Below are 26079 nucleotides of genomic sequence, written 5' to 3' on the forward strand. Positions count from 1 at the left end.
TTATGAATAGATTGCGTCCTCCGATTTCCGCATGCATAATAAAAACCACCCGTTCTCGTTCTGGCCTGGTCCTGGCGCATTTCGTTCAAAGATGGTGTAGCGAAATGTTGGTCAATCCGACTGACAGATGACACCACCTACTAGAGGGAAAATGATAAACAATGGAGAGCCATCTATTGGATTTCGATTGGCAACTGGTTGCCCCCTCTTTAGCGGGCCGTGGGAAATCGAATTGGAATTCCATGTGCCCAGCAAGTGTACACAACACAGAAGGGGGACAAGTGACAAACAAACAAGTGACCAAGAATCTGTGGTTTGTGTTTGTTTATCTCTCCTAGCACAGGTACTTTTCATTTTTCTTTATTCAGTGCACAAGTCTTCTTAATCCCTCCACGTGTGGTATATTGTGTCTGTCTCTGAATGTCGTGGCCACTTACTGGGTTAAACAAATAATAACGACGAGACTTGAATGATGGGAGAAACTCGAATGACCGAGTTTTGGTTAATGTCTCTTAAGGTTTTGGGGGGTACAACATGTCCTTTCTCTTCAACATTTTTGTGAGGGTAGGTCTTAAATTCTTGCCCCCTGCAGAGAACATATGTGTGGTTTCAAGTGAATTACGATAAGTCTTGCATCATTAGTTGAATAGCATGCCAAAAAGCTCATCATCAATTGAAGTTTCATGTCAGTTTGGTGGAAGGAGAAGACCCCCTCATAGCCCCAAATTTGGTTGTAATACTAGAAGTGTTGAAAGGAGAGTCTCTTCTGGTGCCGTTGGAAGTCACAAAGCACCTGGCAACTTGTAGCAGACCTCTTGCTCCGTTCTCTGTGTGCAGATATGCAGTTACACAACATGAGAGATGCCAACAGAGACTCTCTTGCAAGCAGATTTCTCTCTATCTATGTGTGCTGGAATTGCTCTCCTCGTTCCTTTTTTCTTTCCAGTTGGACTCTTTCATCTCCCGCCCTGGGGGCAATCGGCGTGCGTGCGTGTAGGCTTTCTCGTCCCGACCGCAGTCAGGAAAAACGAGATCCATTTCTCATCTGTCAGCGTACTCGCCGGGCTTTGTTTGACCTGCCCGATGACCTGCTCTTCTCTCTATATCCCCCACTTGGTTTCCCACCACCACCAGCACCACCACATTCCTCGCATTGAAGAAACTCAAATTCGAGATAGGGGGGGGGGGGGAAATCGTCTCAACACTTTAAATGGGCCTCGTGAATTGCTCGTTAAATCGGCATCCGCACCGTGTGCGTTGTATTGTATCATAACCCCCCGGTTGATGTAGTAGGCATTCTCCTGTCTGGGTCCCTTTTGTTTCTTTGTGTCCGCGCCAATCTGTTTGACGATGACAGCCCCTGGTGTGATAAGCCTTGTAGGGTCATGCTCCCGGTGGTTGCTGACGGTTGATTGGTGTTTGCTGTCCGCTGGGGCTCATTGTTGACTCTTTTGGCCAGCACGCAGACCGTTTATTGTTGTTACTTTGATGGCAGAGACCCGTGAATGGTGATGGTGTACCTATCCGTTTCTCGTCCTACAAATTAGTCCCGAACGACACACGCACGTCAAGCGACTCGTTTGACGGGAAAAGACCGCGCTCTTGTTTTCTCTTCTTTTTTTGTTTTCACCGCTGCACGAAAACAACAACCGTCAGTCAAAGCAAACAAGATCTCGGTGTGTTGATTGAGAACAACGTGTGTTGCACGGTCGGACAGATCAACAACCCACAAGATAGAGGTGTGTCCCAAAATGAATTTGCGCCTCTGGTGAAAGCGCAGCTTCTTCTTCTGCCGCCTCGAATCTGAGAAAAATGTTAATGGGTAATCCTCTCGCCTTGATTCGGAGCGTCGTGACTATATTTGGTGATTGGGCGGTAGAAATGTGCGCGCGTAATTTCAAGGTATATACTTCGTTTGAAAAAAAAAAATCCTTTGGCGCCAAGAGAAACAAATGAAATGCTGTCGTCATTCACTCGGATGTGGCATCTCTCTCACTTTTTCCCTCCTTTTTTTTAAATTTCAAGACAATTTTTTTGAAGGATTCCTCCTTTTTTATTTTTATACTTCCTTATCTGATTTTCTGTCATATTTGTCTTTCAAGGATCGCGTGCCGCCTGGCTTTAATTCCGATTGATTCGTCATCGTTCAAAAAAGAAGAAAAAGAAAGAGGAACGCAGGCCATCTAGCGGTTCTCCGGGACGACGACCAAAGACCCGGATTTTTTTTTTGGGCTGGAGCAAGTAACTAACGCTGTGGTAGTAGGGATTGGCTGGCTTGGTTCTCATACGTCCTGGAGCCGCGGCGGAGCTAGGACTAGCAGTCTCTCTCCGACCGCAACGTAAAACGCGAAAAAATTTATCGCGAAAAAAGATAACAAAACAAAACGAGCCGGCGTGAACTTGTGTTTCCGTGTTTTTAATTTTCCCGGAGAAAAGAAAAGAATCCGAAGTTTATATTCGATTGAGGTTGGAATTTCCAGTCAAAAGTCCCAGCAGTGGTACAAGAAAAAAGAAGAAAAAAGTCGCGAAATTACTGCTCCTTCCCCGATCCGGATGGATAGTCACGTCAGTGGATCTAATAAGAATTGAATAGAAAAAAAAAAAGATCCACCTCTACTCATCGTAGATTAGACATGGATTCCAAATTCAGTCTACTCGTGCTCATCGTTGTCGTTGCAACCTGCTTAACAACCGGTAAGAACCAATTTCAATTTTATCTTTCATTCATTCTGTTTTTCTACGGTTCCTCTCTCTGTTTCGAGTTATCTTGTCATCTCTCGCGATTCCCATCGTAAAAATGTTCCATGTTATCCGATGATTTCGCCATTAAAAAAGATGTGGGGGAAATGGCGTAGAGTTATTTCTATCTGAAATTGATAGGAAACAGATAGCGATGGGCAGTGCGGACTATATGTGTGTGCCTTACAAGTCCGACGAATGTCCCAGACTGATAGTGTTATTTCCCACTGGTCGGTTCTGGTCTCAAGTGATAACAGTCGAGGGGGAGGAGTGAGTTAGAAATATTTGTATATATTTAAAAGAGAGAAAGAAGAGAAGAAGAGGACTCGCATCCACACCGTGGGAAAGCCAAAAGTTGGGAATCCATCACTATTTCCTGTTGATAAACATCCATCACTTGCCTCCCAAAACAACAAAAAAGAGGACTAAAAACTTATTCCATCTGGTTTCGAAGGTTGATGATTCAAAACCGAATTCGATTCAGCAATCGCTAGCGGAAAAGGGGAGGATCGCGATTGATTACCCAACCACGCTAGGCATCCGTGCGGCTGATTATAACTTTCTGTATCGAACCGGATCCCAACAAGGCTTGAAAAAAAAAGTGATAGAAAAATAAATGTCCAACATGGAGAGAAAGGAGGCCACGGAGCATTTCGCTTGATTCTGTAGATGTCAGTCATTCCATGGTGGTAATTTGTCGAGTCCCATCTGGCCGCAAGATGTTTCTCCGCGTCCCCCCTTGACTCTCTTTTCAGAAAGTGTTTCCAAGACGGTCGTCGTTTAACAGCTCAATAGGGGATTCTTTGTTTGTCATTTGGGTGCGGAAGATATATAGATGCCCACACCAATCCATGCGCATTCCCGCCAACCCATCGGCGAGTCATTTCAGTGTTCTGGTATTCATGTAGACGACGTAGACGCGGTCGGATGAAGCAAACGACGAGTCGAGCCAGAAGAAAAAAAGAAAAAGAGAGTGGTTTGGGTGGTCATCTATCGGGTTGAGGGAATCGGATAAGACCCATTGAAAAAAAGAAGATGAGGGAGAAGAAGAAGAAGCCAGAAAGCCTCGGTTTTCTAGAAAACTGAAATAAGGAGCCCAAACAACACGAAACAGATGTCGCACTGCAACTCGATCCGTTTAGCTCTTTCGGTGTCCGGAACCCTCGACTCGACTCTCTCTGCCAAAGAGCCAACAAAATAAAAAGGGCCGAGACAGAAAATAGAGACTCGGAAAACACAGGGCAAAAGGGAAAAGAGATGATGAAAATGCAAGAGAAGAAGAAGAAAAACCAAGAAGAGAAGAAGAAGATGCACAGACCCCCCCTCCTCCTCCTCCTCCCTCTACAACACATGTGGTCCGTCTTGGCTCCTTGTCGGGAAACTTTGGAAGAAGAAGGAAAACCAAGCGAGTAGGGGAATTATTATTAAATGTCGAGAGAAATAGAGAAAAAGACGCACCAAGAAAAAACCAGACGTCAGCGATAACTTTTCTGGACATCAACAAGTCTGCCCTGCGCCGCCATCCGACATACATATTTTCTATAGTTTCAATTGATGTTTTAATGGCAATCGCGAAGAGATCAAAGTCTAGTTTATATCCCAACCCAGTTCGTTCATCCCCAACGGCCTCTTTCCGGTTTTTTCAACCGCGTCCAAAAGGGCGTTTGTAGGGGACTACGAAGTAAAAGAAAAAGAAACTCGCAGCTTTTTTTTTGTCTGTCTGTCTGTCGTTCGTGAATGACCGGCCCTAAAAATATATCCCGTGACAGTTTGAACTGCCCTGATGACACTTGCCCGTGTTCCACTAGATAGAAAATAACGACTTCTTCTTCTTTTCTCGTGTGAGAAGGAAAATCCTGGCTGACTTCTTTTTTCCGTCATAAACTTCAAAATATCTTTTAACGACTAGACTCCCCAAGGTAAGGTACCCACTAGGAAGGAACGGCCCTTTTTTTTTCTTTTTCTTCTAGAGGTTATACATTTGTACGTGTGTTTCTTTTTCTTCTTCTTCCCTTCTTTCTTTTTTGGGTTTCCCTGGGAAAAGGTGGGTCCCTGGAACGCTCGGGTTGTTAGAATCCGACCAGAGGCGAAGGCCCGACTCTCAAGTTTTGAGTTTCTCGTTTGAAATCACAGAATATTATAAACATAGTAATAGGCTTTGGTTTAAAATTCATCACGATCCGGCATTTTTCTTTTATCTTTTTTTCTCTCTCGCCCGACGTCGCCCATGTTTTTTTCTTCTTCCAATTCTCAACGGGGTGGCAGGCAGCAGGGTTTTTTTTTCGGCTTAATTCCACACCATTGTTGTACCTGTTTTTAATTACGTGCGTTCACCGGCGGCGGGCGTCTCCGTTCACCCGGTGATTTATTATTTACACGCGACGAATATGAGAAAAAAGAAAAGAAAGAAAAAATATCACAAACAAGACCATGTTATACGACGACGACGCTGTACTGCCGGGTCGTATACAGAAATGTCATCCGGCCTGGCGTTTTTTTATGGATGTGTTGCCCTGTGTCTAGTAGTTAGCGGGAAAGCGGCGGGAATCAAGCCGCAACGAAGCAGATTGTCGTCGACGAGAAAATCTGTACGAAACACGTCGGTGATTTACAGCCAATCCCGCGTGTCCCACCAAACGGAAGAGATCACCAACACAATCGAGTCGTCATCTAGGTCTGCCGTTTCCATGGCCGATCGCATCCATCCGCTATCCGATTTAGCCCTGCACGAACCAGGTGAGTTGATCAGGCCCCCGAAAACAACCGGAAATGGAAACAACAACAAACACAACCAAACAAAACCAAACAAATCACATTGATTAATCAAACATAACCGAACCAATTACAAATAATTATTTAGACAGATTCACCTACCCTCGTGTTTTGGTGTTGGATCGTTCAAATGACGGATGAATTTCATTTTTTTTTTAGTACCGGCTCTCTCGCCATCATTACTGACGACTAACCGCCATTTTAGATCCCCCCCCCCCTTTTTTTACGTCAGTGTTCTCCAACGTTTTCCCGAGGCCGACAAAAACAAAACAACAAAATTCCTCTTATTTTTTTATTTTATCCCTCATGTGCCTCCTCCGGAATGGTATTTAATTTGGTGAAGGATGGTTTTCTTAATTAGATTTATATTCCACTCTTTAATATTTGTTTTAATTTAAGTGCCGTATTAGTAACACCAATTAATACTCATAGCAGCGTAGCCGCTCTAGCGTGACAAGTGTGTTTCTATGTGTGTGTGTGTGTGTGTTGGCCCAACATAAATAACCCGGTCGATTTGATGAGATAATGAGTTGGACTCTCCGCCCAGCGCTCCTTAAAAGCAACATCAACCAGCCAAATAGCTTTTCTTTTCATGTTTACCAGACCCGCCCCAAAAGATAATCAACCCTTTTTTTGATATTTTTAAAATTTGTTCCGTTTCTTTTCTTTTTTCTTTTTCTTTTTTTTTCCATTCGAATAATTAACCTTGAGTGCAGATGTGAACTCATGTCTGCGCGTGTTAACATGTTTTGACTAGCCGCCATGTTTCGATGACGTGAAACGGTTACGGCCGCCACGAACGACCACGAAACAAAATGGCGAAAAATCAAATGCGTGAAATGTTTCATCGTTTTTTTATTTTTTTTTTATTTCCCATTCCGTCGTTCAGGTGTGGTGTCGCAAAGGCCGCATCCATGCGAGCAGAGTTCGTGTTACCCGGCCACGGGCAATTTGTTGCTCGGCAGGGAAATGCGTTTGTCCTCTTCGTCCACTTGCGGTCTCCAAAAGAAGGTATCAAATTTTCATTCGCAATCAAATCGTGACATAGTTCTAATACTTTTTTGTTTAATTTTTAAAAGGAAAAATATTGCATCGTTTCCCATTTGGAAGATAAGAAAAAGTGTTTCTGGTGTGACTCGAGGCCGGAGCAGGTCAACAGTCCCAGCAGCCATCACATTCAGAACATTCTCTACCGTTATACCCCGACGTGAGTTATCTAATCAAAAAGGATCTTTAAACCTTCCTTTAACGAGATTTGTAAATCTTTTATTTCTTTTTGCAGGTCTCGCCGGCGATCTTGGTGGCAAGCGCAAAACGGCGTTGAGAACGTCAGCATCCAGCTGGACCTGGAGGCCGAATTCCATTTTACTCACTTGATCATGACGTTCAAGACCTTTAGACCGGCCGCTTTACTTATTGAGCGCTCTTATGATTTCGGACGCACATGGAAGGTAATACAAATTTGCAATAAAGTTTCCTTTTGGCATTGCAGTCGATTGTAATTTTATTTTGCCCTTGTCTGTCTAGATTTATCGCTACTTTGCTTACAATTGCGCTGAATCATTCCCGGGTGTGTCCCGTGAGCCCCCGCGCAACCTGACGGAAGTCATTTGCGAATCGCGCTACTCTGGCGTCGCTCCTTCAACCGAAGGTGAGGTCATCTTCCGCGTTTTGCCGCCCAACTTGCCCATCGACGATCCTTACTCGCAAGAGGTCCAGAATCTCCTCAAAATGACCAACTTGCGCGTCAATTTCACCAAACTGCACACTCTCGGTGACGATCTCCTTGACAACAGGTCCGATTATTCAAATCATTTCGCATTTCCGTCCGTGTTTTTACAGGAATTTTTTAAAATTTCATTCGTTCCAGGGAGGAGATCCAGGACAAGTACTACTACGCCATTTATGACATGGTGGTGCGAGGTTCTTGCTCGTGTTACGGTCACGCTTCTCGCTGTTTGCCCTTGCCTGGTGTAGACGAGCGGACGGACATGGTTCATGGTCGCTGCGAATGTACTCACAACACCAAGGGTCTCAATTGCGAGCAGTGTGAAGATTTCTACCACGATCTGCCCTGGAGGCCGGCCATTGGTCGCCAGACCAACGCCTGCAAACGCTGTAATTGTAATCAACATTCAGACCAGTGTCATTTCGACCCGGCCGTCTACGAAGCCACTGGGCGCATCTCTGGTGGTGTCTGTGACGATTGTAACCACAACACTATGGGCCGCAACTGCGAACAGTGCAAAGCTTTCTTCTACCAGGTTCGATCACGAAAACTAAAATTAACTGACGTTTAAAATTTTTCTAATGGCAATCCTAATTTTATATTTCAGGATCCTACTAAGGCGATTAGCGATGCCGACGTTTGTTTGCCATGCGACTGCGATCCTCGTGGTTCCTTGGATGATGGCATCTGCGATGCTCGCTCTGATCCTTCTGGTGGCGTCCAGGCCGGTCAGTGCCACTGCAAACGTTTCGTGGAAGGTCGCCGTTGCGATCAATGCCAGCACGGATACTGGAACTTCACCGAAGAGAACCCAGACGGCTGCCAGGTGTGCAGCTGTAACTTGCTGGGCACTTACGAAAATCAAGGCTGCAACGTCTACAGTGGCGAATGCGTCTGCAAACGCTACGTGACTGGGCGTGACTGCGACCAATGTCTGCCGGAACACTGGGGCCTGTCGGAGGCTCGTGATGGCTGCAAGGCTTGCGAGTGTGACCCTGGAGGCTCCTACGACAACAACTGCGATCTGTTGACTGGTCAGTGCAAATGCCGACCGCATGTCACTGGACGCACTTGCTCTCAACCAGAGCAAGGCTACTTCGCTGGATTGCTCGACTACAAAATCTACGAGGCCGAATATGGAGGCATTTCCGATCGTGCCCAGCTCCAGATCCGTGAACCCTACAGAGATCGTGATCCCAGCTGGACTGGACCTGGCTTCGTTCGTGCTGTCGAAGACTCTTCCATCCAATTCACTCTGGATGCCATCAGCCAATCGATGGAATACGATTTGGTCATTCGTTACGAGCCTCAGCTGTCCGGTCAATGGGAAGACGTTCGAGTCGTCGTCGAACGACCCGGTGAAGTCGATCCCGACGGACCTTGCGCCAATCAATTCAATCAACAAGGGCCACCTAGTGGCGGTCTAGAAATATCGAGAGTATCACTCCCATCCGGTGCTCGTCACGCTGTCATCTATCCGCCCACTTGCCTGGAAGCCGGAAAGAAATACAACGTCCGGCTGGAATTCAAGTCGTACGACTCCAACCAAGAAACTCCATCGGCCGCTGTCCTGATCGATTCCATCACGGTCGTACCGCGCGCAGGTTCAATCCCGTTCTTGGGAGGATCACCGGCCGCCGACTACCGTCGCCAAGAGTTCGACCACTACCGTTGCGCCCAGTACTTTTATTCCGTCGTCAAGACCAACATCCCTGAAGTCTGTAAGAAACATCTCTACAGTATCGGCTTCTACGTCCTTGGATCAGGTTTCGAGTGCCAGTGCGATCCCACTGGATCCTCAAGCAGCATCTGCGATTCGCTAGGTAACAATCTAAAACTTGTTCATGGTTTTTAATTTGAACGAAATAATGTTGTGACGTTTATCGTGTAGGTGGTCAGTGCTCGTGCAAACCCAACGTCGTTGGCCGTCGTTGCGACCAGTGCGCTCCTGGCACCTTTGGATTCGGGCCAGAAGGTTGCTCGCCATGCGAGTGCAACCCTGTTGGCTCGCTCGACAACTTTTGCGATAGCGGAACTGGACAATGTCGTTGCCGACCCAATACTTACGGCCGAGTTTGTGACCAGTGCCAACCAGGATATTGGTACAGTTATAGACTATTTTAAAAAGATTGCAAACGTTTTAAAAATATGATTTTAAATGATAGGAACTTCCCTTCGTGCCAACGTTGCGAATGTAACGGACATGCCGACCTTTGCGATTCACGAACAGGTCGATGCCTTGACTGTCGCGATTTTACGACCGACGACCATTGCGACCGTTGCTTGGACAGTTATTACGGAGACCCTCGTTTGGGTGTCGACATTCCTTGCCGTGCCTGCCCTTGCCCAGGAACCATCGATTCGGGACATTCTTACGCTCCTCGGTGCTCGCTGGACCGCGAAACACAAGACGTGATTTGTGAATGCCAAGAAGGCTACGCCGGACCCCGCTGTGACGTCTGCGCTGACAACTATTTTGGGAATCCAGAAGTCCTCGGTGGCCAATGCCGACCTTGCCAATGTAGCAACAACATTGATCTTTCTCGACCGGGCAACTGCGCTGGTAAATCGGGTGAATGTCTTCAGTGTCTGTTCAACACTGAAGGTTTCAGCTGTGAAGTCTGCCAGAAAGGCTTCTTCGGCGATGCCCTCTCCCAGCAATGTACACCTTGCGTTTGTAACCTCCTGGGCAGCGATTCCTCTTTAGAAGGGCCATCCGTCTGTAACCGACAGACCGGACAGTGCCCGTGCTTGCCCAACGTGGAGGGTCTGTCATGCGATCGCTGCGCAGTTGACCACTGGAAAATCGCCTCAGGCGAAGGTTGCGAGGCTTGCAGTTGTGATCCAGTCGGCTCACTCTCGACCCAATGTAACGAGTTCGATGGCCAGTGCGAATGCCGTGAAGGTTTCGGTGGACGAAAATGCGATCAGTGTCGCGCCAACTACTGGGGTAATCCGTCCGACAACTCTTGTCGGCCGTGTCTCTGCGACCCACTGGGATCAGCCACCCAACAGTGCCACCACGCAACGGGCGCCTGCGTCTGCTTGCCCGGTATGGGTGGCGAGAAATGTGATCGATGCGCTCGCGGATACGTCGGCGCCATCGTTCCCGACTGCCAGCCATGCGGTGAATGTTTCGACAACTGGGATCGCATTCTTCAGGTATTTATGCGAAATCAAAAATCTAAATGTCTACCATTTTCTAAACAATTTAATTGTTATATTTAGGAATTGCGCGGACAAACCGAACAAGTGGTAGTGGCTGCCGGACAAATCCGCGAGACGGGAGCAACTGGAGCTTACACCCGAGAATTCGAAACGATGGAAAATAAGTTGAGCGACGTGAGAGCTCTGCTTCTCAATACTACTCTCAGCGGCCACGAGTTATCCCAGCTAGAAGAACTTTTCAGCTCCATCAAAACGAATTTGACAATGGCCGGTCAAGGAATGGACGGATTGGATGCCACTGTAGAAAACACCACCCAACGTGTCTTCTCCGTGGTTTTAGCACTTTCAAACCTGAGATCTAAAGCCACCGATCTGCAAACGTCCGCCCAGTCACTCAAGAACAACGCCACCAAATTGCAGGAAGCCAATGTCGAAGGAGCTTTGAACTTGACACGTGAAGCTCGTCAACGATCCCAGAAAGCTCAAGATCGGGTTGAGTTCACTCAACAACCAGTCAGCGATTCGGAAAGGCAACGCAGGAGGACGGAAGCATTGCTGTCGCGTGTCGCTCCACAGCTGGGCGAGAGTCAGCAAAGAAACGCTGCCGATCTGGCCGATCTTGGTGGTCGGCTCGCCGTTATCGAACGATCCCTACCCGAGTTGAACGACGCCGTCTGTGACGGACGCGGTGATCCTTGCGACAGCTTGTGCGGCGGCGGCGGATGCGGAAAATGTGGAGCTCTGTCATGCGACGAAGGATCTGTTACCAAAGCCGAAAATGCGCTCAGTTTGGCCAAGGAGGCGGAGGGAATTCTACGCAATCGGCAGGCCGAATCGGAAGAGATGATGCGCGGCGTACGTCAGGCTGAAGTGGAAGCGGAGGCTGCCCGGGTGATGGCCCGTGAGGCTCTTTTGGCCGCCGAATTGGCCCAGAATCGTTCAGAAGCAGCCAAAGCTGAAGTCGACGAGCTGATGAATCAAATTGACGAATACCTCGAGCAGTCTGGCGCAAGTCCGGCCGACATTCGTTCACTGGCTACCGATGTTTTGTCTAAGGGCATTTCATTGCAACCCGAACAGATTACTGACCTAGCCCGTCGAATCAACGAAACCATCTCATCTCTGACCAACATCGACGCCATTCTGGCCGAGACGTCTGGAGATTTGGCTTCGGCTAAGGCCCTCAAAGATCGTGCCGATGCAGCCAAAGCTCATGCTCAGGGCATTTTGACTGTTGCCCAGCAGGTTCTTGACTCTTTGGCTGCCGCCAAGGCTGCTCAGGACAAGGCCGAAGAAGCTATTCAAACAGCAGATAAGGTAATTGAGCTACAAAAATTATTTTAAACAAAATTTTTAAACAGTTCGTTAGTCTAATCGTCGGATTCATTCAATTTATTAGGATATCAGTGCGGCCGAACTCCATCTGACGCAGATTGCCAGCGAGACTGCCGATGCTCAAGCGAAAGCCAGTGAATCAGTCCAGGAGGTGGAAGGACTACGGGAGAGGCTTAAAGAACTTCAGCGCAAGCTGATCAAAAACGAGCGAGACGTGAAAGAGGCGGCTCGTGAATCCGATGTGGCTGCATCGTTAGCCTCGCGCGCTGGACAAGGCGCATCCGAGCTGGACACGGCTTATCAGCGAGCATTGAAAGCTTTGGAAGAGAAGACGGCAAGAAGTGGTGATGCCCGAGAGCGCTCTGCCCGTCTCCAAGATAAGGCAAATCGGCTGTCGGCTAGCGTGTTTGCCAAAGTTCAAGAGCTCAAAGGTATGTTTGGATTATCTCGACTTTATCTGGCGACTTGAAGTATATTTTGTAAAAAACATTCGTTCTCAATTTTAGAAATGGAAGATGAATATTTGCTGCATGAGCGCCGGCTGACCGACCTGTCTGATCAAGTGATGGCAATGAATGTGCGCATGACCGACTACTTGCAGGTTATTAGCGATCGCTCCGAATTCTACCGCACCTGTCAAAAGTAGGAAATTAGATATATGATAGCATCAACTCCTCCCACACTGCCTCTCGTCTATTGCGACAGTCGCATTACCCTCTCCAAACGAGCATCCGTCAATAGTCCATCATTTTATACCACGTAATCCAAACCTATCGAATTCAATCGACAGCACACAGCAGTCTCCTTCCTCTACTTTGCATTTGATGTACATTTGGTCGAGAAACAATATCAATTACCGTGAATCTTCTCCCCTCACTCAATAAGGTGCCTTCTTGAATTAACTGCAGCGTGCCAAATTTGTTTTTCTTCAAGCTTTTCCATCGTTTTTTTTTCTCTTTTCTGTTTTATTTTTTTTTATATGACCTTATATGACTGGATCGTTTGAAAACGAATCTACTATAATCTCTTTTGATTCTCTTTACAAACAGAATCTTGTGCCTTGAAAGTTTTTTTTTTCTTAACAAAAAATCAAAAGACATGGATGTAATGGTCGCACCTTTTATCCAATCCTCTTCCTCCTCCTCCCACCCGTTATGTGTTTCGCCCTTCCTCCTCTCCCATCCTTCCACCGAAACAGTGTGTTCACCCCAAGACATCACTTAACTATTATTGTTTGAGACTGTGGAGCGATAAAACAATAAAAGCGACATTACAAACCACGATAGGTTTTACTGGAAATGTAACCAGCACCTTGCGTCTGTATTGGAAATGTACACAACAAGAAAAACAAGCAAAGATTTTCACACTCGGATACGCCATAGGTACAGCCCGGCCACAAATAGACAGAGCACAGTGCAATAATTGAAGAGTAGGATAACTGATGTGAACGTCGCCATGTGAATCGTGTCAAAAGTCATATTGACAAGCCCCGTCAATAAATTAGCCAGTAAGAAGAATACTAGTCCGTTGTAATTTATAAATCTTAGGAGATAGGGCTCGCGGAAGACGGGCAAGGCGGAGGTATCAGCTGGAGCATCGGTCTCTCGCCGAAGGTCGAACGTCACCAGGAGTAAATCGACCAATAAGTAAGCAGACATTATGATCAGGTTGTAAGTTATCTGTAAGAGAGCAATGAACAATTAATTTAATAGTAGCTCAGAAAACATTTAGGACGAAACCTTACCATCCACAAGCAGAACGATGTGTTGGCCAGCCTTCGAGACGGCAGTCCAAAAAAAGATTCACTGACCTGGAGGCAAATCCAACCCAAGAAGGAGAGGCATGCAAGTACCACCAATAGACGGAACCATTCTTTGAATTGGGTTTTGGGTTTCTTGATGTAATCACCCAACTCGCAGGCGGCGTAATATATTGCCATGTAGCCCAGCAATGAAAAAATTCCTTCACGATTGGCGGAGATCAAATTATTTCTTGGAAAATCGCTCAAGATCCAGGTCTCAAGTCCTAATTTCAATCCTAATTCGTAGACGGCCAAAAGGATGAACGAAAAAACAATCGGCCGGAAATTTGTTTTGATAAGTGATGAGGCAATTTTCACAATTGCTAAGGTGAAAAAGAAGTTCCAATGAACACCATACTCTGTTACATGTTCATGGTAGTTTGACAGCTTGACTGTTATAAGCCGGAATATGCCAAGGAGTAGTATTGGGAATGTTTTAGACCATGCTTTGGCTGATCGATTTTGACTAGATCCCACTAAGCCATTAGCAATAACAAATGATCCTACACCGACATCCATCAGGCTGTATCCATAAGTTTCTGTCTTGGCAAATCTTCGTGGAAATACTGCAAAGTCTACTGCCAATATGCAGATTGCAGTTGCTAGGTTCATACCAGCTCGGTAGTTGGTTAGGAATGAAGGTTTCTTCTCTGGGAGAGGAAAGGAGAACAAGTGGTTCAAAACTGGAATGTTGGGATTCCACCATTTTGGGGCAGAAATCATTAAGCCTATGATGAGGAGCAAAAACATGGGAACGTTCAGTGATGTTGAACACGACAGTGTCGTAAACGATAGTAAAATGGGGCAAACGACTGTCAACGTCTCGATGAGTAGATGAATCCATATTCGTGAAGAATACTGCAACAAAACGTATCGGGTGGGTAAAAGAAAAGGTAATACTACCGAAGTCAAAGCAACTGAAAGAGGTGCAGGTAGAGTAGAAAGAATAATATCTGATGGGTAACTGCCATTATGATTAGAAATGAAGTCAATGTGTTTTTCACGAGCCCCCAACCCGTCCATGGTGAGGCTGAAATGTTGACTGCAGTATAGGTGTTTAGCTCACGTCGTCTGATAGATAGTAAACAAATCTTTTTCTTATCAGCTGTTTCTGTTTGTCTAGCTCAACGTATAAATACAATCTGGCAACTCAGTTTTTCGCGGCAAACCGGCAAACACATAAGAACTAAGAAGAGAGAAACAAAAACCTCGTTCAGTAAGACGTGTTCACAATATTTGGAGTATCATATCAAAATTGTCGGCAAAAATGGCAGAAAATATGGACGATATTTGTGGTAATTTTGTATCCTTGTGTTGTCGTGTAAAGTCTGATCTTGATTTCTTTACTGATATACACAGATATTGATGCCTTGGCAGACCTATTGGATGAAGACAATGAGTTTCAACCATCTTCTTCAGCTGCTGCTGCTCCTGAGTCAAGTGAGTCTGATATTCTTAAGAAAAAGTTGGAAGACATGGAGAAACAGATGGCTATGCTGAAGGATCAGCTGAAGCAACAAAATGATACCAAACCTACAGTACCTACATTAAAAGACGTTGGTTTGGATTTCAAATCAACACCTGGTAAACAAATACCTGTAAAACCAGAGGGCTCCAGTTTGGTACACACTCAAGAGTCTGATAGCTCAGAAGATGAGGAGGGAAATCGAACTGTAAACAACTATAATGAATTTGGACAGTTTGTCAAACAACGACTAGCCCACCAACCCACAGTGGACAGGCTCAAGGGCCAAAACTGCCCTGAAGGATGGAAATCAAAACAAGGAGCATTAACAAAACTTAGCGGAGCTTCTGTTAAACCAGTTGTAGCTCCAGTAACTAGTGATAATGGATTCACAGACCCTTTCTTTGGCATCAAAATTATCAATCCTCTTATTGGTTCAAGCACTCTTATGCAAAGAATGGAAGGCAGGAAGCAAATCAAAGTATCACAAATCAAAACTCACATGAGAGGTGGAGATATCAAAGATGATTGGGTCACAATGGCAGTGGTGATATCCAAAAGTGAGCCTAGAACATCACAAAAGGGTAAAAAATATTCCATCTGGAAGCTGAATGACTTGAAAGATTGCACCAAGCAAGTATCATTTTTCCTGTTTGGTGAAGTGTTTACTACTCACTGGAAGATGGCAGTTGGTTCCGTCATAGGAATCCTAAACCCAAATTTCATGAAAGAAAGCAATCCGGAAGAGATAAGTTTTACAGTTGATCATCACCAGAAAATCCTTCATATTGGAGGTTCTAAGGTAATACAATTTCAATCACGTTCCATTTCAAATTCCATCCAGTTAGCTTAATTTTATTCTTAGGATTTGGGTTGGTGTCGTGCAACTCGTAAAGACGGAAGTAAATGTACTTCCTTTGTAAATAAAACGGAATGTGAATTTTGCATCTACCACGTTCAAAATGAATTCAAAAAGTCTAGTGCAAAACGATCGGAAATCCAATCACATTTTTCGGGAACTGGTCTTTCTACAAGTAGTATAGTCTATTTCTTTTGAATTTCTCTAATTTTCCTTACTTATTAGCCTATGTATTATGTTTGATTGTTAAACAGAGGATCGACTGAAACAAAAAGTCTTGGGAAAAGAAGAGGTATTTTATGGAGGACAAATATTTACGGGGAAAGTAGTGGCACCTCCAGCTTCCAAGGTAGTTCTTTGAATAATTACAAAGCCGAGTGTCACCGTAAAGAAAATTTTGCAATTTCTTATTCAGGCAAAGGATAACAAAATATTGGACAGTCTAAAACTGCAAAGTCAAGCTGCAAGATTGAAAGAGGAAGAAGAAAATCTGGCTAGGAAAAATATGAAAACTGAATTTTCCGAACGGTTGTTAAATCCAACTGCTGGGACCCGAAACTTACTAAAATGTTTAGAACAGGCAAAGAGCTCGAAAGGATCTGCACCAATCTCTTCTCCTACAGCGCAAATGAAATCGATAACAGCCAGAGACTTAATCCAGCAACATCAACAGAAACTTCTAGAAATGAAGGCGATCCAGACGAAAGCAAGCCAAGCCGCTCTGTCGACTCCCCTGCTTGGTCGAGGACTGGTGCAAAATCAAAAGGAAATTGATCTCTCTGATGAGGTTTGGAAATTATAGTTCCAAAAGTAAATACCACTTTTTTCACCGACATGTTTACACCAGGCACGCCTTTCAAAACCTCATCCGCGAATGATGTCGGCCAAATTAAAAGCGCTGCAACTTGTTAGGCTTAAAGGACAGCTGCAACCATCCGATCCTAATAATCCCATTCAGAAACCAACCACGCCAAAAATGCAGGCCAAAGTAAGAAAGCGCGCTCTTAACACGTCTGATGATGAAGAGACGAGGGAAACTGCCGATGATGATCATGCAGATCTTCCGAGACCACCAAAAAGAAGTAAAGCCGAGCTAGACGGACTATTAGAGGCCAAATCGACGCACGCGAATTTGATTGATGAGTTTGAAGTCCAACAAAGTGAACTCTACTTTAACAAACTGGAAAGAAAGGAGCAAATGGAGACAAAAATGCTCGACACTTTTGAAATTAAAACCACTGCAGTCACTTGTTCAAAAGTAATTAATTATATTTTTCATTGATCAAATTCCTCTATATTTAAATCTTCTTTCTTTACAGTGCAATTATACAGCTTTGTCAGCCTCTGAATTATGTCGTCGAGAAGGCCACCCAGTCCGTACAATCAAAGCGGTAAAGCGATTTTTCCAATGTAAGGATTGTAAACAGAGAACCATCAGCCTTGATAGGCTTCCTAAACGTCCCTGCACACACTGTGGTAGCTCGAATTGGGTCAAGGCAGCAATGGCTAAGGTCTGTAAATCTTTCTGTTTACACCTTGAAGAACAAAGGTGAACCATTTCTTTTTTATTTACAGGAACGAAAAGGGCCTACTTTACCTACAGAAGAATTATTGATACGAGGTGAAGAAAGGAAGAATCTTAATTGTTGATTTGCGAAATGCTGCCGGAACAAAATTATCAATCATCCACAATCACATTTTCAGGAAGTCGAATCTAAACTGAAAGGCTATTAGGCTAGTGATAATATTTTTCGTAATTTTGACAATCGCGTAACTGTAACATGCCTTTTTAACAGGTACAATAAAATGTTTTAGAAACAAATTTTTGTGAATATACTATGTAGGCTATTTCAAATACTGTAACATGTTTTCTAACATTTTTCAATAACTTAACAGCTAACAATTACTGGTTTTTATGATCAGTATTATCTTTTAGTAATTTCTTTTAATGCAAAGCAGTAATGTTTTTTACGATCTACAATATCACTAGTCACTCGCCGGAAATGCCGAATGGTCCGACGTTTCTTTAATGATTTTCTCCTTTTTCATTTTGACGAGTTTTTAATGAAGAGCATACTACTATACAGCAGAGAAAATGCCTTTAACTTTTTTTATGTGTTACTATTCGAGACATGAAAGCGGACCGCTTGACGTTAGACAGGTGAAAATCACTTAAAAGATATGGTCTTTTCTCCTATATATGAGTTGTAGTAGGGCGGATACGGTGTGCTGGCCTACTTATATTACCACCATTTAACTGAATTTAACGGATGTGTCTTTCGTTTCGTTTAGGCTGGAAAAAGTTAGGACCCAACTTATTAGCGGTGAAATTGGCACGGCTCGCAGAGAAAGCCTTGCCGGGAGAATACAACTTCTTTCCATACGTAATAATCACATAATAAGAAGAAGAATAAGAGTATCACCCGGCGCATCATCCTCGGTCTAAAAATGTTGTCTTTTATATGACGATGCGTTTGACCTACATTGGGCAGCACAGCCGGAAACAATGGGACCTATTGGTCAAGTCCGCGAAGGGGAAACACTCGGAATGAGCCGCCACACCGATTGTTTCAATTTTTATCTTTTTCCATCATTGAATTTATAAAAAAACACGTCATCGAGGCTCACACAATATAATTGGGGATTTTCATTTGAATAACTGGGACGTGAGATTTTTAAATTCGTATAAATTGAAAGAAAAAAAAGAAACCCTTTCGAAAATGAATGCAATTCTAATATACTCAAATCGGAAATTACTATATTCATTAGATTATTCCCTTTTTTCTTTTCCCAATTACTAGGTGGATACAACCGATTATAAAATATGACGTGAGATAAAAAGGCACGAAGCCGATTCATTCGGCTGGCGAGATAACCAATTTAAAGAGAAAACGAATCGCATTGCCATTTCTCATCAGACATGATTTTCACACCTGTGCTGTTGCTGGTGCTGAATGACTCGGATTGATAATACAAAGTCCCGTTTATTACCACCGATATAACAAATGCAATAACAAGAAATAATTAAAATAAATAAAAGATTTTCAGGAATTTCAGAAAACGTCTCTGGAATGTTTGAAACCTGTTGAATGCCAATTTCTGACCGCTGGGGGTGACGACATGGGAAATGCTGATGGGCGGTTGTTGGGTTGTTATTGTTGACGCAACAACAACATCAGACAAGGGGCTGCTGCTGGACTCTGCTGTTAAAGTGGTTGTTATCTCCGTCGTGCTGGACGGTGTCGTCAACGGGTCATCAGTTGATGAAGTGGTTAAGATAAGGTCGTCATTATCCGTCGTGCTGGTCATTACCAGAGGTGTGGAGGTCGTCGTCAGGTAAAATGGGTCAGTGGATTGGTCGTTTGTTGGACAGGTGCTGCTGCTCATCTCTTTTCTGGTTCAATTGTCGACTCTAATGGGACGCTGGTGGTGGTGGCGGGATATTCCAATTCACTGGAAATTGTGCTGATGGAAACGATTGGCTGATTCGTTTCGTTCACGACTTGAGGTGGCTGGAATTTGGCAATCGCTGATTTCTGGTGAATTTTGGGCGAATGAAGATCGGCGGGCGATTTCAAATGGAGCCACTGGATGCCACCAGAGTAATTGTTATTGGATGGGACAACTGGATGATCCAGTTTGGGTCGGCTGGTGGTGGTGGTTGTTGGGGCTGGATAAGTAGTGCTCGTTACTGGCAGTTTGACACGGTTGACGGTCACTCTGGGTCCTTCTCCGGCCAGGTAGTCTTCCATGACTCGATTCATCCAGCGCCGATTCAATCTGGCGTTCTTCTTGTTGACAGTCGTCGTTCGGGCATACGACGATTCTTCCTCTGCACATTCGCCTAATAATTATATCCAATTCCATTCATTGGCAATTGGCAATTGTTATTCAAATCTTTTTTAAAAATTATATGGTCCTATATACCTTGGAGGGTAAACGAAAGTCCTTCAGAGAATCCGTCGTTGATGCCCAAATTCTTCATCGTGACAACTGTGACCTCATTTTCCGGTTGGTAGGCGTCCACGTACCAATGGAAGGCCGGAACATCACCAACATAATGTCCGCAAATTCTTGTAATTATATAACAATAGTTTCTTTAATATCAATAATACAATTGCGTGACCTACTAAAAATAAATAGAAATACCTGGCGCCCGCGCCCCTCATGTTGGGTGAAACCGTGTAATATCCTTTGCTGCATCCGTCCACATCCGGCAATCGACTCCGTCCGTCCACTCGCATAGTCAGTCGAGCCCGACGACAGTCGTCGTGTTGCACCTTTTTTTTTTAAACAAAAACATGTAATCATCTCACCGTGACGATAAGCTTCTTACTAATACTGAATTCTTACCGTGAAATTCCAAACGCAGAGCATCGGGTAATCGCGTCTCGACGGGAAATGAGTCGATTTGTACGGCAAAAGTCGATCAAACGACAGGGGGATATTCCCGGTCCCGGAGCCTCCGCAGGTGTCTGATTTCAATACAAAATCAATTTCATCATCAGTTCTAATTGAATTTAATGATCAAACCGACTAACAAGAGCTATACTTGAATGTGCTACTTGGTAAAAATCATCTGTTATCAGATATATACTTAATTGACTATTATTTACTAGAAACATAAGGGACTCTCCTAACGGGGCGGCTATTGGCGGTCAACGGGCCGAGTGAAGTGGCGACGAGTGCTGGTGCTTTAATAATAGTATTATTATAGTTCCCGTCCTATTATTATTTTCAGACTCTCCTCTGTGTGTTTGTGTGTAATAAATACCATCTAGTATGTTGCCAGTTAGCGGCGTTCCTACTGGCCCGTACGTCATCGGGCTATTTCCAATCAACGGTAATCGACCATTATCTTGCCTGCAGTAACCTGATCAGCAAATATAAGGAGGAATTGAAAATCAAAATCAAAACTATGCAGGTTATTGCCAAGTGTTACCTGCTGATGCCGACAAGACAGTTGCCAAATGAAATAGCCACAAGAGGAGAAATGATTTGACCAATTTGTTTGTCTGCAATGTCGTTGAAAACAAATAAAGATACAACATCGTCAATTGGCAATAATAAAACGATAGAGATTCGATTTCGCACCTTTTCATTTGGGATTCCCGGACGTGATTGGGAGTTGCATGACATATTACACGGCACTAAAATGAAAATCATTCACCAAGAGAATCGATATTTTTTATTGTCCGAGACGAGTTTGTCGATGTGATGACGCCATCTGGCAACACAGCACCCCGTCGGCTCCATATATAGGAGAGAACCCCCTCCCTATAATTCAGTCTAACTGAGTCTCTGTCAGTCTCTGTCTGCTCTTCATAGAGCACGGTCGCCAAAACACACTGATGCAGCCACATTCTACTTCTCTCTTTCTCACTTCATCACATGGCGCAGTTGGTAGGGTTTCAGAGACAAAAGTCGAACGGACACTGGACAAATTCACGAATGGAATGGGACCTATTCTTCCTCTTTCCCCACACTCTCTACACATTAACAATAAGCTACAACATTCACAGCTGATTGCACACAGCACACGTGCTGATGATGCAAATAGAAACTAGGTTTGTCTTGTACTCGTCTTTGCTTCGTTAAATTCATTTCCATTCACCTCTAAAACGGGATCTTTCTCTCCACCAAAAAATGTAAATGGACATGGGAGGCATTTTGTGAATTTCTAAACACTCGAATTCAGTGGCCACATAAATTCACAGACAATTTCTTCCCGGTTCGTTTGGTTGTTTACGCGAAAACTGGAGCGTGAAAACACGCGGGAGGTAGTAACATTTACATTTTGAAAATGGACGCGAACAAAGGGTAGATGCTATTTTTTTCAATTATTTCGTTGCGAATATTATTTGCAATTTGCATTTTGTTATCAGCGATTAGCGAATTTTGGTTCGTTTCTTAATTTTGCGCTCGATCATTTTTTAAATCCGGCAATAGTGCATCTCGTAAAAATAATGCAACCGATTTTTCGCGCCTAGTATTTTTTAGGGCAAAGGGCGACAGAGAAAAATAATATTTAGAAATTGTTTTCGTTGACTGTTTTGGGTGCCATTTTGTACTTTTGAGGTCTCTCAGATTAGTCGATTTAGATAACTGTTGTCCTTAATATGCCTCAACCGAAATGGTACGGAAAATCTCTTTCGGCATTGTGCATGGACAATATCGTCCTTAACATGGAGAAATTTACGGCATTACGTAGTTTGGAGCATGTTTCCTGGCATTTTTATCATATGCGTGAGTGTCTATAAAATAGTTGCTATCTATTACTACTGTTATTTTATTATGCCATTTTGACTACACACAGCTTCACATTGTCTGGAGTACGTGACTGAATGTCTCTTGAAAGAGTACTCGATAACAGAGGACATGTTTCATTTGCTCTTGAGCCCACACTTGAAAGTTCTGGATTTATCACAATATCATCTGGGCACTGGATGTGATGCCAACAGAAATCTTCGCATCTTTCGTCTAGCATCTGACAGATGTTTGGTATATACAAGACCAATAGTTAATTCTGCATTATAATAGTAGTAAATTTATGCATAACTCTTTGCAATTACAGCAACTCACTACACTGAAGCTTTATGAAGACTGGGTTCCCAAAAGAAAGAGAAATTTTGAAGTAGAAGAGACTTTTGCTTGTAGTTTGCAGCTTTTCGAACACCTGCAGATCCTTGATTTAAGTGGCACAATTTATGGTGCAAGAAGCATGCTCAAACTTGGATCAACCAATAAACCAAAAATAAGGTAGGGTCTACTTTAATAATGAAGTAAATTTATTGTATTCTGATTGTATTACACTTCATATTTTTTCCCCTAGGGAGTTGATAGTTGATTCCTGCCCTGGTGTGAACGATACAGTAGTTGAAGTGTTTTGCAAAGGTCAAAGTTCCCTTCAGAAATTATCAGTTTATGGAACGGAAGTGACTCATTCCGGAATTCGATTTGCTATCGAACATTTACCAGAGCTGAAAGAATTAAATTGCAGCAAAGAGTCTGATAAAATCCTAAAAGCTTTTCGTAGTATTCGTAAAGAAACTAGAGAATGCAAAAAATATTCCTTGACCAAGCACGATATGTCGACTTCATACGAAGTCTCCTATAAGAAAGGCAGCGTTTCATTGATGGTTGACATGTGTCCGTCGCTGGCGTCCGTCCATATTTTCTTGGGAGTAAACGATGAAGGATTTACAAATGAGGAGTTATTAGGTGAGAAAAATCTGAAGTAATGGTATTCATATGTGTGGGGAAATTAAATACAATTTTATTTCAGGTTTTCGAGAACTTAAACAACTAAAAAATCTCACAATTGTAGTCTCGTTATCCATCATGCCGTTCTCTATTCGTGGCGGAGTAATTCCTCTTCTACAAGCTCGTGGCCATACACTTGAAGAATTATGTTTATCGATGGAAGTAACGAGTGAAGAAGTGTATCACATCATCGAGTGCTGCCCGAATGTTCGCCGTTTGCTTCTTGATATAAAAGGAATGAATCTGGAAACTCCCGAACTGTTGTTTGATCACTCTTTTCCTTGGGATCTGGAAACTCCCGAACTGGTGGTAGATGATCGCGTCCACTCTTCTCTTTGTTCCCCAAAGGAAGTATTTCCGTTAAGGATGCTGGATTCTCTGCGATTTTACAATTTTTCCCGAGTCGCTAAATACGACATTTCACGCAAATTGTTGCTATTGCTTTTGTCTTCCCCTACTCTTACCGACATTTTCATAAACGAGTGTTTAACTCTTGATGACCAAATCATTGAGGAAGCTTGCACTAAAAACAGTTTCAAGTATTTGACCAAGTTAAACTTTCGCAACTGTTATAATGTGAGCCAGAAAGGCATCGATTTCTTCCTGAACGAAGCGAATCCTTTGTCCGAAATCATTCTAGATAACTGTGGAAATGAGTTGAACCTTGAGAATATGAAAACCATGGCTCAAGAGAAGCATTGGAAGGTAAAAATAGTTGTTGAATATGAAGAAGATTTCCATTTCCCTTATGAACATTGAATGAAGAAGAGAGGTTGTCACAGTGAGACAAATGTTTTTTTTTCTTGTTTTACCTGTTCGAACACTTTTTTTATGTTTATATGCTTTCACAAAATGCCCACTTAAAAGAAAAAAGAATATTGTTTTGTCAAATTTCTTTTTATCTGTGGTACTCAAGAAATAGTAATAAATTTAATAACATCAATTTTTTCATACTTTATTCAACAAATTTTCATAGGTTTAAATTCAGGGGATGGCTACACTCATTCTGATAAGCTAAACAAATCTTATTTTGTGTTTGTATAATATTTTAGGACATGATTTTCATTAATTTGTTGCAAGTTCGCTTAAATGTCCGTGGTAATTTGGTCAAACTAGATTTCTCTTCCTTCAAGCTGTTAGAAATATTGGCGTCGTTTGCAGGTTAAATTAAAACGATTAAACTGAAAAAAGAATATATTTTAATTAAAAGTCAATAACTAAACAAAACATCAAGCATTACCTAAACGCCGGTATAGGTAGCAAGAGACGACAAATCGACAAAATGCAACCGATTAAATAAGACCGACAGCCATCAGGAAACATTAATTTGATCATTTTACCAACACTGCATGGACACCAACATAGGCAAATGACACATTAAAGTATGATGTTCAACTGCAAGACTGCACAAGCTCCATTTCAGCACATCTCTCAACTGGAAAATGACTGCAAAACAAACTGACCATGAACCTACAAAGTAAAAGAACATTTAGAAACCAATAATTATGCAATCCCTCTGAATTAATACAACAAATATTACAAAGCAATCAACAGCCGACAAGTTTTAAAAATGTAGTTCAAATCAATAGAAACTAAACCATGTAAACCACATTTCCATTGTAAACTTAATTGAAAATTCTACAACAGAGAGGCAAAGGATAGGGGCTATGTGATGACCCTCTAGTTATCAAATAGTTAAATCTGTAGCCTTACAGTAAAAGAGACTTCATCAACACAATAAATTTAATTTTTTTGTTCTGCATGTGACAAAATGCAACAAGGAAAGTCCAGACTTCACCTGAGTCCTACTTGAGAGAAAATCAATTACCATCGAGAAAGGATGTGACAGAATCCCTCATATTTGACTTTTAGAAAAGTTACAAAGGAGTCTACAGTTGGCAGGCTTTTCCAACATTATAAAAAAATGAAGTTCAATCAGTTTAAACCAATGGAAATTAAATCATGTAAACCACATTCCGATTGTACACTATACCAAAAACGCTGCAACAGAGAAGAAAAGTATAATAACTCAGTCATCAATTAACTATTTCTGTAGCCTGATGGTTACAACTTGATCAACGTAATTACTTTGATTGTTCTGAAGTTCTCCGTGTGACAAAACAAATTTCAGCAATGAAGAAAGCCCAGACTTAACCTGGCTGTTAATCTGACTGAAAAAAAAAATCAATTACTATTGTGCAACAAAGTCACATGTGATTACAAAATGACAAAAGTAAAGTGAGACCATGCAAATTCCCGTCAATTCCTCAGGATTACTTTATAATTGTTCCAAAGGAATCTGAAGATAGAAAGCTTTCCCAATATTAAAAACAATGCGGTTCAAACCAATGGACTTGCAGTTAAAAACTCGATCACCATGATTACATCGCTTTATTTTGGAAAGATCTAGGCATCTCGACAAAATTTTCTAAGCTAGTCTCTAAACATTAGGCATTCAGCAGAAGATTTACATGAACTGGTACATAAACTGGTTTGCATAGAAAAACACATTTACAAACCTGGACGATGGTCCATTATTCAGAGATCTGCAGTTGCTGTCGATTCTCGTCAAATGACAGCAGCCATCTTGAAAATAACACGCAAGCCACAACATTGCCATTTTTTCAGTTTTGCAATTAAAAACGTCTGTATCTGGCATCTCTGCAATTGCAAAGACCCAATCTCTCATGCCCATGGCCAAAGCGGCAAAAGTCCGACTGTGAACTGGAAATACAAAAATACAAAATGCAGCTTAAGCTTAACGACTATAGTGATTAAAACAAACAAAATTGTATTACATTATTGAAAAAAGAAAAATCCGTACCAGATTTGGAATCGACCTGACAAGTTCTATAGAATGTCTATGATTTACAAATCACGGAGGTGAAGTGGCGTGAGTGGCACAGGTGGTGTGCTGAAGTCTTAATAAGCACACCTTCTTAGCTTTA

The 26079-nt window shown here is 43.0% G+C and overlaps 6 protein-coding genes across 13 annotated transcripts; 3 read left to right on the forward strand and 3 right to left on the reverse strand.

Annotated features, from left to right (window-relative positions):
* The first annotated feature begins 222 nt into the window (after positions 1-222).
* LOC124192813 (laminin subunit beta-1-like) lies at positions 223-13024 on the forward strand. Of its 3 annotated transcripts, none has more exons than XM_046586303.1 (14): positions 223-343; positions 2103-2694; positions 5263-5475; positions 6401-6522; positions 6591-6718; positions 6794-6962; positions 7039-7307; positions 7382-7775; positions 7848-9063; positions 9132-9342; positions 9406-10402; positions 10469-11725; positions 11808-12174; positions 12250-13024. In XM_046586303.1, the coding sequence occupies exons 2-14, from the start codon at positions 2634-2636 to the stop codon at positions 12387-12389; spliced, it is 5544 nt and encodes a 1847-aa protein (XP_046442259.1). In that variant the 5' UTR covers positions 223-343; positions 2103-2633; the 3' UTR covers positions 12390-13024. The 3 variants fall into 3 exon arrangements, with proteins under 3 accessions (XP_046442259.1, XP_046442261.1, XP_046442262.1); XM_046586305.1 differs by having other exon boundaries at positions 5266-5475; XM_046586306.1 differs by lacking the exon at positions 5263-5475 and having other exon boundaries at positions 224-343.
* A 2-nt stretch (positions 13025-13026) lies between these two features.
* On the reverse strand, positions 13027-14673 carry LOC124192815 (uncharacterized protein At4g17910-like). Its single transcript, XM_046586308.1, has 2 exons — positions 13488-14673; positions 13027-13422 (listed from the first exon to the last, which is right to left on the reverse strand). The coding sequence occupies exons 1-2, from the start codon at positions 14565-14567 to the stop codon at positions 13105-13107; spliced, it is 1398 nt and encodes a 465-aa protein (XP_046442264.1). The 5' UTR covers positions 14568-14673; the 3' UTR covers positions 13027-13104.
* Positions 14674-14703: 30 nt separating this feature from the next.
* On the forward strand, positions 14704-17690 carry LOC124192814 (protein MCM10 homolog). Its single transcript, XM_046586307.1, has 8 exons — positions 14704-14839; positions 14904-15811; positions 15875-16043; positions 16123-16217; positions 16284-16655; positions 16716-17126; positions 17188-17379; positions 17444-17690. Exons 1-8 carry the CDS (start codon positions 14812-14814, stop codon positions 17516-17518), a joined length of 2250 nt encoding a protein of 749 aa, XP_046442263.1. The 5' UTR covers positions 14704-14811; the 3' UTR covers positions 17519-17690.
* Positions 17691-18851: 1161 nt separating this feature from the next.
* Positions 18852-21049, reverse strand: LOC124192539. Its single transcript, XM_046585896.1, has 8 exons — positions 20963-21049; positions 20811-20883; positions 20643-20741; positions 20485-20562; positions 20222-20343; positions 20018-20148; positions 19796-19941; positions 18852-19712 (listed from the first exon to the last, which is right to left on the reverse strand). The coding sequence occupies exons 1-8, from the start codon at positions 21032-21034 to the stop codon at positions 19252-19254; spliced, it is 1182 nt and encodes a 393-aa protein (XP_046441852.1). The 5' UTR covers positions 21035-21049; the 3' UTR covers positions 18852-19251.
* A 104-nt stretch (positions 21050-21153) lies between these two features.
* On the forward strand, positions 21154-24075 carry LOC124192816. The gene is made up of 5 exons (XM_046586309.1): positions 21154-22114; positions 22185-22369; positions 22443-22627; positions 22701-23089; positions 23154-24075. Exons 1-5 carry the CDS (start codon positions 21988-21990, stop codon positions 23888-23890), a joined length of 1623 nt encoding a protein of 540 aa, XP_046442265.1. The 5' UTR covers positions 21154-21987; the 3' UTR covers positions 23891-24075.
* On the reverse strand, positions 24071-25970 carry LOC124192817. 6 transcript variants are annotated; one of them, XR_006873854.1, is made up of 6 exons: positions 25956-25970; positions 25651-25855; positions 25220-25302; positions 24960-25132; positions 24372-24601; positions 24071-24312 (listed from the first exon to the last, which is right to left on the reverse strand). XR_006873854.1 is itself a non-coding variant. In XM_046586310.1 (4 exons), exons 1-4 carry the CDS (start codon positions 25749-25751, stop codon positions 24294-24296), a joined length of 333 nt encoding a protein of 110 aa, XP_046442266.1. In that variant the 5' UTR covers positions 25752-25784; the 3' UTR covers positions 24071-24293. The 6 variants fall into 6 exon arrangements, 1 of the variants encoding a protein (XP_046442266.1); XR_006873855.1 differs by lacking the exon at positions 24960-25132 and having other exon boundaries at positions 25220-25298; XR_006873853.1 differs by lacking the exon at positions 24960-25132.
* Positions 25971-26079: the final 109 nt, after the last annotated feature.

This window comes from Daphnia pulex, chromosome 4 (genome assembly GCF_021134715.1).
Source record: "Daphnia pulex isolate KAP4 chromosome 4, ASM2113471v1".
NCBI classification, from domain to species: domain Eukaryota; kingdom Metazoa; phylum Arthropoda; class Branchiopoda; order Diplostraca; family Daphniidae; genus Daphnia; species Daphnia pulex.

Bases quoted from the DNA above. Each gene is read 5' to 3' on its own strand.
- LOC124192813 (XM_046586303.1), top strand. From the start codon at position 2,634: ATGGATTCCAAATTCAGTCTACTCGTGCTCATCGTTGTCGTTGCAACC. The intron at 7,308-7,381 runs GTCCGATTATTC...CATTCGTTCCAG, and splicing joins GACGATCTCCTTGACAACAG to GGAGGAGATCCAGGACAAGT. The intron at 11,726-11,807 runs GTAATTGAGCTA...TCAATTTATTAG, and splicing joins CTATTCAAACAGCAGATAAG to GATATCAGTGCGGCCGAACT.
- LOC124192815 (XM_046586308.1), bottom strand. From the start codon at position 14,567: ATGGACGGGTTGGGGGCTCGTGAAAAACACATTGACTTCATTTCTAAT. The intron at 13,423-13,487 runs GTAAGGTTTCGT...GCTCTCTTACAG, and splicing joins CATCGTTCTGCTTGTGGATG to ATAACTTACAACCTGATCAT.
- LOC124192814 (XM_046586307.1), top strand. From the start codon at position 14,812: ATGGCAGAAAATATGGACGATATTTGTG. The intron at 16,218-16,283 runs GTAGTTCTTTGA...TTTCTTATTCAG, and splicing joins TGGCACCTCCAGCTTCCAAG to GCAAAGGATAACAAAATATT. The intron at 17,380-17,443 runs GTCTGTAAATCT...TTTTATTTACAG, and splicing joins TCAAGGCAGCAATGGCTAAG to GAACGAAAAGGGCCTACTTT.
- LOC124192539 (XM_046585896.1), bottom strand. From the start codon at position 21,034: ATGATTTTCATTTTAGTGCCGTGTAATATGTCATGCAACTCCCAATCA. The intron at 20,884-20,962 runs GTGCGAAATCGA...ACGACATTGCAG, and splicing joins CGGGAATCCCAAATGAAAAG to ACAAACAAATTGGTCAAATC. The intron at 19,942-20,017 runs GTATTTCTATTT...TATAATTACAAG, and splicing joins ATGAGGGGCGCGGGCGCCAG to AATTTGCGGACATTATGTTG.
- LOC124192816 (XM_046586309.1), top strand. From the start codon at position 21,988: ATGCCTCAACCGAAATGGTACGGAAAATCTCTTTCGGCATTGTGCATG. The intron at 22,370-22,442 runs GTATATACAAGA...TTGCAATTACAG, and splicing joins TAGCATCTGACAGATGTTTG to CAACTCACTACACTGAAGCT. The intron at 23,090-23,153 runs GTGAGAAAAATC...ATTTTATTTCAG, and splicing joins TACAAATGAGGAGTTATTAG to GTTTTCGAGAACTTAAACAA.
- LOC124192817 (XM_046586310.1), bottom strand. From the start codon at position 25,751: ATGGCAATGTTGTGGCTTGCGTGTTATTTTCAAGATGGCTGCTGTCAT. The intron at 25,303-25,650 runs GTTTGTAAATGT...TTTTTTTTTCAG, and splicing joins AATAATGGACCATCGTCCAG to TCAGATTAACAGCCAGGTTA. The intron at 24,602-25,219 runs GTAATTACGTTG...TTTACTTTGTAG, and splicing joins AGAACTTCAGAACAATCAAA to GTTCATGGTCAGTTTGTTTT.